Source organism: Calidris pugnax, unplaced genomic scaffold (assembly GCF_001431845.1).
Source record: "Calidris pugnax isolate Ruff unplaced genomic scaffold, ASM143184v1 scaffold103, whole genome shotgun sequence".
Lineage (NCBI taxonomy): Eukaryota > Metazoa > Chordata > Aves > Charadriiformes > Scolopacidae > Calidris > Calidris pugnax.
Window position 1 is genome coordinate 4,620,071 of NW_015090990.1, and position 13,016 is coordinate 4,633,086.

The 13,016-nt window shown below is 37.0% G+C and overlaps 1 protein-coding gene across 5 annotated transcripts in view; it reads left to right on the forward strand.

The window, feature by feature from the left end:
• The window catches only part of SLC4A10 (solute carrier family 4, sodium bicarbonate transporter, member 10), a 126,541-nt gene that overhangs the window by 53,425 nt on the left and 60,100 nt on the right, over window positions 1-13,016 (forward strand). For all 5 annotated transcript variants that reach the window (XR_001413393.1, XM_014954465.1, XM_014954467.1 and 2 more), the window contains one exon: window positions 3,612-3,772. Coding sequence is in view for 4 of the 5 variants with exons in the window: in XM_014954465.1 (XP_014809951.1) it covers window positions 3,612-3,772 (161 nt within the window). In the remaining variant the exon portion in view is untranslated. The remainder of the gene's footprint in view (window positions 1-3,611; window positions 3,773-13,016) is intronic.

The window sequence follows — 13,016 nt, forward strand, 5'->3', positions numbered from 1 at the left end:
CAGCAAGTGTCCTTGTCAGAGGAGCTAACTCTATGATTGAGATACCTGTGGTAGTCTTAACCAGTAAAAGAAAAACGTATGAATGAAGCTGCTCTTCCATGTGATCAGACACAACTAGGATAGCTCTAAATACATTCCACGCACATGGGATACATATGACATGAGCTTAATATACTGACAGAGTTGATGTTGTTTTCTGGGAAATTATGAAGGGCTTTTATTTATCAACCATATCAATTTAAGGGGTTAAACTGCAAAAGTAAATATATTGAAATTTGTCTTTTTCTCTGAGAAACTAGTAAGAGTAGAAAATTGGCAAACTTGAATTTAGATTTCAAAGCCATTTCTATCCATGAATCCTGTACATGAATTCAGAGGGCTGTTAGAATGGTATTATGATATTTAAAACCACTTGAACACTTAGAATTGAATGACTGTGTGCAAGATTAGAGATTTGTTTGTTTTATGTTTTCTGCTGCTGTTTCTCATTTGATATGTTAAATAAGGATTATCTGACATAATAGAGGAATTGTTCTGAAAAGATAAAAGTCATAAACATGATTTGCACTTGATGAGATGAGTAAACTCATGTAGTGCTTATTAAAATAAAAATAGAAGTTTATTCCAAATGTAAAATTTTCTCAGCTGGGTATGGTTTATGCTTACATACTAGCCTTTTGGCTCTCTAAATAGCAATGTATGATACGCATAACAGTAGGAAATTTGATGTAACCCTTAGAATTATATTATTCAAATTGATAGAAATTCAGATAGAGATGATCATGATGGCAAGTATAATTATTTGAGCAGTAGCGATAGTGTCCTATAGATTTTTATGTGGTGTGTAAGCTTTGATGAGTAATTGACACTATAAACTCTAATTAAAGCTGTTCTCATGATTTAGACTTCTCTTGTCTGATGTGTCCCTAGTAAGGTACAAATTCTGGTTATGAGTCTGCCTCTGTTCAGTCACCTGTCTTAATGAAACTTTTAAGAAGATGTCTTTTATCACTCATTTAAAATCTGTTTAGAATTGGTCAGTAAGTTCAAAATAGGTAATATCAAGGACGACCTGCAGCAGTATAAGCAGATAAGCAATGCTGAAGATAATTTACATGAACAGAAGGTAATGACAGTATTAGGTTTCTGATGAGATTCTGTAAGAACCTATGCTTGGATCATTGTTTTTAGGATATAGCATGATTTTTAATCTTTTTTTGAATCAGCATAAAACAAGATAATGTTACATCAGAAATAATTGGGGATGCTGAAGTGCAAAGGTGGTAATCATACAGAACTGCTAAAGAGATTGGAAACATGCACAAAACCAGAGGTATGAGAAGATAAAAATGTAGATGTTTTGCAGAGCCTTAGGTGGAAATAGTTTAAGCAGGACAATTAATGCACCATGTTTGTGATGTTTTGGCCACAAATAGGTCTCATGAGTGCCATGAGCAAACTAGGAGCAGCCTCTTATTATGGAGTTCAAGTGCAACCACAAAATGAAGAAAATGAAGAAGAACCTTTTTTTGCTTCTCAATGCTTCTTGGTAATTTTCTTGAATTGTTGTAGTTCATCCTTTCAAACCATGAATTTGAATTTGGTGGGGGTGGGATGCTTTCATTTGTGTTTGATGTCCATTTGGACATTATTTTGAAAATCTCTTTGGATAACCTCATGTGCAAATTCAATGTCATGGTTCAGCTCTGTGAAAGCAAATTTTTTGTGTGTTCTGTGTCCTTCTTGCTCCTTCTCTGGAAGAATGAAACAGTAAAGGAGATCGCCTTGCTGGGCTGGAAAGAGAAGAGAGATTGCAATGAAGGGAATGGAGAATAGAAGTCTGATGGAGAGGAGGTCTCATGGCAAAGATGAGATAGAGAAACTGGTGAGCACAGAGGAAATAGAGGAAAAAATGTATAAATGCAAAGAGGAGGAGAAAGCTAGACACAGGAGACTGGAGATTTTGGAGAAGCTGAGGAGTCGCAGGCAAATTGTGTATATAAATAATGGGAGAGTGATTAGGAGGCAGCTGATATGGTTAGAAGAAATGAAATGCATCAGGAAGGGAGCAGATACACTGGTGATGAGTGGGTCACTGAAGTGGTGGCTGCTCGCAGGATGGCACCAGAAGGTGAAGAGTCTGGTACACAGGGACTGAAAGGAGGAAAGATCTGAACTATGGGTACACATACAGAAGTAGGAGCAGAGCTAGGCAGATGGGCCAGGAACAGAAGACAGCTGTGTTACTGGGCTGCTATGTTTGGTAAAACTGGAAATTGCTCAACTTTAGAGGTCTTAAGGCTCTATGCTTCCCTGCTGTCTAGAAATAAGTGTGAAGGTGCTGTCAAGGTGTAAGGCTTGGTTTGACTTCTCTGCTGTGTGGTCCATATAAAATAGCTGAGTGCAGTTGAGTCAAGTGATAAATCCTTTTGCTGCAACTGCAGCTGTTCAAACCTTGTCAAGCTGGCAGGCTGCATGGCTCCACACAGCAACATCTGTGTATGCTTCAAAAACTTAATAACTTTAATTTAAAGCACTTTTGCGTATGTCAACAGACCTCTCTCTCTTTTTTTTTTAATGTTTATTATTATTTTAACATTTTTAGTGTCATTTTTATCAGTAAACAATTAAAAAGTTGTACAAGAAAGTTCATCCAGCTCGTTAGTAACAAAAGGTTTGATCCTCTCATGCCAGTTCCACGTGTCTTTGTTCTTTACTGAAGTCTCTCCAGGTTTACACAATAAGCATTGATCAGGTCCCCCCTCAGTCTTCAGACTAAAAGGACCCAAGTCCCTCAGCCTTTCCTTGTAAGAGAGGTGTTTTAGGCCCCTAATCATCTTCGTAGCCCTGATGTTGCTACTGGATTCTAAATTGTATTTCATGTCATTCACATGGCTGTTTTGCCTGAGTAAAGCATATATTTTGGGGCTTGAAATATTGTTCACAAGAGTTTACACATTGCTTGTGTGTGCCTGTATATGCCTGTGAGGTTTTTCATTTTAATTGACTAAACTTTTAAATGGAAAATATTCTAAATTTTGCATAATGTTTTATTGCCTGTATGAGTAGCTTAATGAAGTTAAGTAACTAACAACTTAAAGTAACAAAGTTCATAACAGTGTCTTTCGTGAAAAGATTATGGTGATGATAGTGGACGGATTCTGTAAAGTGTAACTATGTCAGTATATTTACTTTAAATGAAAAATGTCTCCTCTGTTGTATTTGTGAAGACTAAATGGAGAAAGTTCTGCTGTGTTCTTACTACACTTAGCTTTTCTTTTTCTCTTCCACAAATTCTTCTTCTCTATCCTTTTCATACTAGTTCTTGTTCTATCATAGAAATATCATTGTATGCCAAAGGATTACTCAAAGCTTTTGTAAAGTACAGTAATGATTACTTAATAGGCTTTTTTTTTCATCTCTGTGGTCGGAACTTTTCTTCGCAAATGGTATAATACAGCGTTATATGGGAAGAAACAGGCAAGTTTGTCATATTTCCCAAAAAGAAAGAATAAAGTGAAATCCAAAGACATGTTTAACATTATCCATGGAAATAATTTATTTTTCATTTCTTATGGACAGTGGAGTTATAAAGTTGTTTGTTTACACAGGTGGTTGAAGTTTGAAGAAGATGTAGAGGACGGTGGAGAGAGGTGGAGCAAACCATATGTTGCCACACTGTCACTTCATAGCTTGTTTGAGCTGAGAAGCTGTATCCTAAATGGCACGGTTCTTTTGGACATGAGAGCTAACTCCATAGAAGAAATTGCAGGTATGTATTGATGTTCCATTTATTAGTTATGAAAAGTAATCATAAAAATCAAGTGCTTACAATATTACTTACAAGAAAGCTATTGCAGAACAATCAGTTCCGTTTAGAAACTCCTGGGAAATATTTTACTCAATATATTAGAAAAAAAATCTAATGCCTGACACAACTGGTAAATATTTTATTTATTTTTTTGGTATAGACTTTGCTATTTTTAGAGTCAATTTTTATATAAAGGAGAAAATTAAAATGGAGTAGAGAGAACAGTTTGGATATATTTCATTAGAATTGGCATGTTCTCTGCTCCTGCTGTGCCACCTCACATTTTGTGAATTATGCATATGCTAACTTCCACAAACTGAACCTACTGCTATGCTAATTGCAGACAATCTAGCTTAAAAAAAATAATTACAGAATCATAGAATGGTTAGAATTGGAAGGGACCTTAAAGATCATGTAGTTCCAACCCTCCTGACATGGGCAGGGGCACCTTGCAGTAGACCAGGTTGCTCAAAGCCGCATCCAGCCTGACCTTGAGCACTTCAAGGAGTGAGGCATCCACAACTTCTCTGGGCAAGCTCTTCCAGTGCCCCACCGCTCTCAGATGAAATAATTTCTTCCTAATCTAAATCTAATTTCAGTTTCAAACCGTTCTTCCTCATCCTATCACTACATGCTCTGAGAAAGAGTCCCGCTCCATCTTTCCTGTAGGGCCCCCTTTAGGTACTGGAAGGCTGCTATAAGGTCTCCCCAGAGCCTTCTCCTCTCTGGGCTAAACAACTTCAGTTCTCTCAGCCCGTCTTCATAGGAGAGGTTCTCCAGCCCTCTGATCATCTTCGTGGACCTCCTGTAGACTTGCTCTAACAGGTCCATGTCCTTCTTATGTTGGGGCTCCAGAGCTGGACACAGTACTCCAGGTGGTGTTCTCACCAAAGCAGAGTAGAGGGAGAAAACCACCTCCCTCAACCTGCTGGGCACACTTCTTTTGATGCGGCACAGGATGCAGTTGGCTGGTCACACATTTCTGGCTCGTGTCCCACCTTCAAGTCCCCAGGGCTGTTCTCAACCCATTCTCTGCCCAGCCTGTATTTGTGCTTGAGATTGCCCCAAACTATGTGCAGGACCCTTGCACTTGGCCTTGTTGAACTTCATAGAATCATAGAATAGTTTGGGTTGGAAGGGACCTTCAAAGTTCATTTAGTCCAATCCCCCTGCAATGAGCAGGGACATCTTCAACTAGATCAGGTTGCTCAGATCTTGAATGTTTCCAGGGAAGATGCATCTACCACCTTTCTGGGCAACCAGCACCAGCATTTCACCACTCTCATTGTAAAGAATTTCTTCCTGATACCTAGTCTAAATCTTCCCTCTTTTAGTTTATATATTATACAGTGTATTGCTATTCTATGGAAATATCATATTTGATTTATGGTATTCTCTATACTGCAGACTTTGCTTGTAGATCTAACGTGATGCAACAGATGCAAAATGGGCAAAGAGCACAGGCACAGAGTAATGGTGCCTGAGTGGTTGTTGGGGCCTTTTTGTTGCCTTGTCACTGTCACAAAGTGGTGCATTAACAGAAAATGTAAAATATGCATGTAAAAGTAGAAAACTTTTGTTTAGGTAAAGGTATAAAGGACAGAGAACATTTTTTTAGCACAAGATTATCAAGAAAACTGCTTTATGAGTGATATGTAAGTTTATGTAAGGGCCAGATAAAATTGATTTTAGTTATTTACATTATCAGGCAAAGGAGACACTGTTCAGTGGGCTATATTTAACAGTGGAATTAAAATTGGTGCAGTTAGTGGTAGCTGCCTTTTGCATTTACCTTTCCTAAATTGTTTATGTCAAACTGACGCAAGATGTTATTAATCCGAATTGCAGAAACTTGCGTGGGTTTCTACAGTGTGCTGAGATCTGATTCTCCCATGAATCATGGTCTGAATCAGAGCTTCAGAATTTGTCTTGATAATGATAAAAGATAAACATGAAGAATAAAAAGCAGCTGATTTGGAAGAACAAAGGTATTTATCAGTATGCTGCTTTATTATTTATTTAATTAAAAAAAATCATGGAGTACTTAGATCAAGTGCTTGATATGCCTTTATTGCTTTTTTTGCTTAAATAGTACTCTAGGATTTTGAAGCTTGAGCTTTACATTTTTAATCCAAAAGTCACTCAACTTCTTCTGTAGTCGACTGGGAGATCTCTTACAGAATTGTTTTTATTTAAGTAGCTAAAAAAGTAAGTACTGACACAATTAAAATAACTTCAGAAAACTTCCTCTTTTTATCTGATTTTGGAAGTGAGACCACAATGATTTAATGTAGATAATCCTTCTTTAGTTGTAGTCATTTGGTTTGTTTGTTTAGTTAACATGTCCAAGAATTCCAGATAATTTTGTTTTGAAACTTATCACAGTCCTTCAGTAGAGAATTTGATGAGTTACTGTAATGCTATTTTGAGTCAGTCCTGCTTCTGGGATATCTTGATTTGTTGATTAGCAAAACTTGTTTCTTCTGAGATGAGGCTTTAGGATCTTTAATGGATTGCCATGCACCATTTTCACTTTAAAAGTGCCTGTTGTGGCAGATGTGGGTGTATTTTATTTGTTTTTTCTGTTTGACCTGGTAGGCATCTCTTTCTGACAAGGTGATCTGACACATGATAAGGTTTGCTTGGATCTTGCTATGTCTTTCAGAGAGGATTTTTTTTCCCCTTTGCACATTCAATAAGCAATGATGTAATTTTTCTTTTTTTTTTAAAGACAACTTTGCAGCAGGTTCTTCTGGCAAGTGAATCATTCTGTAAATTACCCACCTTCTGTGACAGTTTTCTTTGAAGAGATTTTTTTTCTCCTATAAAGTTGCTATTCCATTTACTTTCCTTTATTATTATTTGTGTTGTAGTAATGTTGTTTACGTCTTCTTCAATCAAGTTCCTTTGTAATTTGTTACTCTAATACTACATGTATAATTCCTGCACTCCAGTGCCTACAAAATGTTACAAAGAGCGTAGCACACATTAGGCAGCGCTGGGAGGAGGGAAGACTTAAATAGTAGTGGTGACAAGCACGCCACCAAGACATGTGTGCTTGGTTTGTAAGGAATTTGGTATTTCCAAATAGTATGACAGGCTGCTCCTTTTCCATATAAACGACTGCTGGACCTGACGACTAGACAGAACTTGTATCTCTCTGGAAATCCTTTCTTGTCTGTTCTGCTCAGTTGCTATTCACTGTCAGTAGTTATGACCCTACTTACTGTGTGCTATACAATGCAAACACTGTTTTCACGCTGGAGTTGATATGTATTCCACTTGTATCTGACAGTTCTGACACTTTAGAATTTAAAGAAATGATTGCTTGCACCTGCTGGCTTCATTTTTTTTCAACATATAGCTCTCTTTATTTTGGTTGGTAGCCATTCTCATGCTAGGCTAGTCCAGTGATCCTGGTGGTCACTTTTGGTTGTTCTTTTCAATGCCACTGTATATACCACATGCAGGAGAGTTTGCAAAAATAGATTGTATCCTGTGGTCTTAAGTGGTGCTCCTAAATTAACTTGTACTTCTGATTCATAGTTGTTATTATGGGTTTTGGTTTTTAATGCAATCTGTTGATAATTTTACTGCATTACTGTAGCACATCATATCTTTGGAGAACAAATAAAGTAGTTGTGCACATGTACTTCCTTTGTACTTGCCTTAATGCTTTGTTAGGGAGAAGTGGGTGTTGTGTATTTGTTGGTAATGTCTTGCTATCTGGGCTATTCCAATATCAAATTATATTTCTGTAAATGCAGTGCCGGTCTTTTTGGCCTTGAAAGAGGTATACTTAATCTTTGTTGCTAAATTGAGGCAAAGAATTCCAATTTGTTTTAGTCAAGGCTTTTAATCTATAAACACTTATTCACTAAGGCATTAAACTCTCAGCACTTATTCTTTGAAAATGTCTTTTATTAAAGTCTATATTTTAAGACCTTAATGGGCTTGTAGTAAAATCTACCGATGAAAAACATCTTTTATACTGTGCATGGTTTTCAGAACATTTTGTTTTTCATCTCTGGAAACTCTGATAGTTCTGTGTAAAAATATTTTGGCACTAGTGATGCGGTGAGAATTTTTAAATCATCCTGTCTTCCAGCATGTCCATTCTTTATTAGCTTCTTTTTCATTCCAACTCTGTCTTATTAAAAAATGACTTGATCGACAAGACTGTACATTTCTTTGGACAGGCACCCAATTTTCTTTATTGATAAGGAGCTTATTCATACTTATGATGTTGAATTCACAGACAATATTTTTATTATAATAAAGACTTCTGAGATGAATTTCCAGCATCGTCATCATGCAGTGAAATGGCATGTTTATTCCTGAAGTTTCTCAAATAATTCTTAAATTTTTTAAAATTAATTTTATTTTTCCCTTTAAATTCCTCTGCTGAACTTCATCCTGATTAAAAATGCATTTTTATTAAACATATTTTAGGATTTTTTTATTACTATTTTTAATATGTGACATTCTTTTTTAATATGTCTTTGCAGTGGCTCCTATATCAGTATGCTAGCACTCCATGCACAAGGAATTCCTTTGAACATTTGATGTAGTAATATTTTATCGATCATTTCTGTATAGAACATATGCTAAAAGGAAGTCTGAAAAATCTATGTAATCAAAACAATTTATTTTGGAACTTGTCTCTTGAGGAGGTATTTGCCAGAATCTGGCTGCACCATTAGAGAGCAGCTTCACTGTGTTGTTCAAGTTGGCAGATGAAAATGTTCTCTTTTGATATTTTCATTTAGTTCCTTTGAAACCATGTAGATTCTCAGATTACCATCTGGTTTTTTGATTGTAACCACTGAATGAACCCCAAAGGTTCTTCTACTTAACATATGATGCCATTTTCTGTGCTTTGGTTCAAAAACTGTTTGGTCCAGCTTTTAATGGCAATACTTTCTTTACAACGTGAATCACAGATCTCGTATTTTCTTGTAGTTGTGCAGAGTGTACTGTGAACAAATGTCCAACCTTGTCAAATACAAACTGTGCCCTCAGCGTTACACAGTGGTGCTTTGGTGACTTGCACATGTTTGAAATATTAGATAGTCCCATTTATTTTAAATACCTTAAATGTAATAATGGTTTATTTTTAAAATTCAATTTTAAATATTCCCGTGCTTTTCAATCCAGAGATCTGACTGTTTTTGGTATTTATTTTTTAATGGTTTATTTTTTAAATTCAATTTTAAATATTCCTGTGCTTTTCAATCCAGAGATCTGACTGTTTTTTTCCCAAGCAGTCTTTCGTGTGTTCCTCACAATCAAATTTCCAATCTGTGTAACAGCTTAATCTTGTGATTGAGGTCACTGGACTCTGTGCTCAACAACTCAGGGCATTACATCCCAAGTGTGCAATTTTATTGATTTCAGTGGTATCATGTTAAGCTTTCAATCTGAACAAGTTGTCTTTTGCCTTTGTTTCCTTTAAGCTATATTACTCCATAATAATGATATATTTAAACTGGCCCCAGTTTATATTTTATTTCACAGGAGCCTTTTGTTTCAGCTGCGACACTCTGGTTGTGTTATGTTTCTGACAGTGTTTTTATGGTAAATTTAACTTTTACTGCAAACAGTGTGACAAGCATGGGATTGCCTGTGAGCAATCTGCTTCTCTGTTTGACCCCACACCTGTCTTTTGTTCAGCCTTTGCCTTCTCACTTACCCAGGTTTTTATATTTGTTTGCTTTATTTACAGCTTACCATGTGGTGATTACCTCTACAGAGAAGCCTTTATCAGGTTTTGTTCTTTTGTCTGTGGATAAATTGTAAATTTCCTACCAGCTTCTAAGTAGCATGGCATTTTCTTGTTTGTTTTGTATTTTCCCATGTTAACCACAAATCTGGGAATTTTTTTTAGATTGCACAAGTCAATCTGAGGTTTCATTTTGTGTGTAGAGACAGAACCAATTTCACTCATGGCCCTTTTTTTGTATAGGGATGCAAAATATATTGCTTTATGAGGTCTCCATTGTTCTATTGGTAGCATCCACAGTGGCGTGTTAGCATAGCTGTGACTTACAACTGCGCTTGCTCTCTGAGCTGCAAGAAAGGAATTTTAGCCTCGACTCTATTATATTCAGTTTTGTGAGATGCTTGCTCTTCAGTAAAATTGCTTAAAAAGCAGACTTTTTTCACTCCCTGTCTTTCTTTTTCAAGTAATTCAGCTGAGATGTTGAACAAAGTAATTTCAGGTAGAGCTGGAAATAGAATCTGTCTGTCTGTGCTGGAACACTCTGCGTCCTTGGATGAGTGGGCTAAATCCGCTGGCTTAGATAGCTTATTTATAATCGCTGTTGTAAACACTGTAAACGGGTCTTGGTTCACAAATGCAGCCCAAGAATCCTAATTGTTAGTTTTCTATTGCTCCTAGTGCCTAACTAACTAGGGAACTGTACATTTGGATTCCTATTAGAGACAGGGTGAGATAAAGGACAGCATTTCAACTCAATGTCTTCCATACAACACTGCTTTAGGGTTGCTTGTGTTTTCTTCTCCCCTGTCTTTAACAGAAAGAAAACAATCACCAACCAACAAACCTTGGCTGTAAATTAGGTATTGTCGTCAGCTAACACTGCAATCATGACACACACAAAAGCTTGTGTGTTCTATTTTTTATCATGAATCTCTCATTTTGTCCTGCAGTGGCAGAGTTATCAAATTTGGAAGATTGAGAGGTGTAAATACCAGCAACTTTGCTAGTATATACTGAGTCCAGTTTCTTCTGCTGTAAACTGTTAGTGCCAACCTATATAATGAGAATATGAGCCCAGCAATTCAAAGCTTAAAAAAAAAAAAAGAAAGAAAAAGTGCTCTGGATCTTGTTTCGTTACTTACCACTGCAAAAGTCAGTCCCAGTTTAGCCAGTTTATCTGTTAGTAATTTAATTTTGGACATCACAGGTATTTTGGTGCAAATACAGTGTACCTTCTCTAAATTTATTCTGTGTTTCACCTGGGTGTTTCATGTAGTATTGTATATGAGGTGAGGGGCACACTGTGAACCTGGAATAACGGTGAACGAGCTGTGGCTACGCTTGACTGTCTCCTTATTGCTCGTTTGCTTGGACCTGGGATGGCTCCACAAGGATCTGGCCACATGTCTCTGTACAAAGCTGCAGTGTGTAATAGGTGTCTCCAGAGAGAGTGGAAGCATCCAACATGCTTTTACATAATTGCTGACCCTAGAGGTGGGACAGATGCTTTAGAACTGGTTTGAAGTGTCTGCCTCCTGATGTTCTTAATTCACAGCCTGGGTAAGTTCTTCACAGGTGTTGAGGAGTTGCATTTGAGTTACTAGAATAGCTTGTTTAAGTATTCACATGGCTCACATTTACTCACAAAATCCATTTTATGTAAATGATGCATTGTAACTGAGTCTGAATGGAGAAAACATTCTTGAAATGATACAAAAACCCAAGTTGCTTTCAATCTTTTTAAATAACCAGGGCAGGAAGAATGTCTGTCTTTAACAGCTTGAAAAAATTATTTCATGGTTCCAGTAAGGAATCAAGATTCCTTACTGAAGAAACATCCTACTTCAGTGTTCCTGATGTCAGCAGAAATGGTATGGTATGAACATTTAATAGGATGGATGGTGGATATTCCACACATTGCATCTTTCTGAAAACTCCATATGTTGTGAAGTGTCCTTGAAAAATCTAATGGTAAGCCATGTCTCTGGCTAGAAGGGGCCTCTGCAGAATTTGAAAGGTTACTCAAGAGGAAAATTCTTTAAAACAAACAATAAAAATATCCCCAAGCCTTTGTTGCTGAGTGTAGAAACTGTGGAGAGTCTCTGTTGTTACACAGGAATGTAGCTGAGAATACAGTGCTGTGAAGTTTCAGGTCTGTATTCTTTACTCAGTTTTGTCATTTGGAGAAATGGCCATGTGTTCTAGATAGAAAAGTGAAAAGCAGGGCTTTAAAAAGTAGGTGCATCTTCAACTGGTGGAAGCACATAGGATCTTCTCACAGGATTAAGGGAATAGAGTCTGTTTTGAAAATGAGATGTTTAAAAAGCCATTTTCCCTTGGACTTTAACCACATTGCTCTTGTTTTCAAGCTTATCTTTGCAATCAAGAGTGTTGTCACTGACATTGCAGAAGCTTGGGCTTTTAAAGGATGTGTTGAAAAACTTGGGAAGAAACTGAAGTGCAAACCCATAGATGCTGGTGGAGACAGTCTTACTACTTACTATTCAAATCTGTTCAGGTCTTGAAAAAATGGTCAAAATACAGCAATCTTGCGGTAATTTGACTGGATGTAAACTCCTACAGCTGCTACTGCAAGTGGGTGTGTAGTAAAGGAATGACAATTGGAGGGGAGAATCAAGGCAGGATGACACATCTTCACTGTCCAAATCTGAGTGCATCTTCCCTTGTTACATGTGGTAAAGGTGCTACAGTAAAGAGGAAGTTGTTGTAAAAAAAAAAAAAAAGAAAGCTAAAGGTAAGCCGCTTTCTTCTCAGTTTGGCAGGAAATAAAAATTGTTAGTCACCACACTGGCACTAACTCCATGGCTTGTGTTGGCTGTTAATGAGTCTAGCAGAACATCTAGAGAAGGAAGAGGATAGGAATATGGTTTTCTTTTTTCTGGCATTTTCTTTTTCCTGGCGTTTTCTCTTTCATGTGAATCATCTTAAATATTGACATCATTCTCAGCAGTTAATATATTTTAATATTTGATATGGAAAATACTGTAATTCCAGGAGTGACACAGTACAAGTGGAGTTCCACTGATCTGTAAGCAAGGTGATGACCACAATCCTAAATTTGCCTGTTCTGTAGGAGTCCTTTTTTTCAGCTCTTCCTTTTAATTTCTGTTTTAGAGCAACTCAAAGAAGGTAATCCTTGTTTTTGCATCTTCTACAAATTGTCATTTGGTCAGCAGAATTAAAAAGGAGCAGGGAGAGGATCGTTTCAGTTGTGCTTTAGCGCAGATGCCCTAAGTTATTTTTTTATTATGTATTTTTTTCCTCTGAAGATCCCCTGTCATGTTCTTTCCCCCAGAAAGTACTGGCCCGTTTTGGGAACTGTGACATGCAGATTCTTGTACAAAGGCTATCTGAAGGGAAGATAGTCTTATCTGCAGGGCAGAGGCAGTTCCTCAAAAGGCAGTAGAGTTGAGCAGGAAAATTAGTATGTTTCTTGGAGCTGGAGCTTTCTTTTCCTTTTCT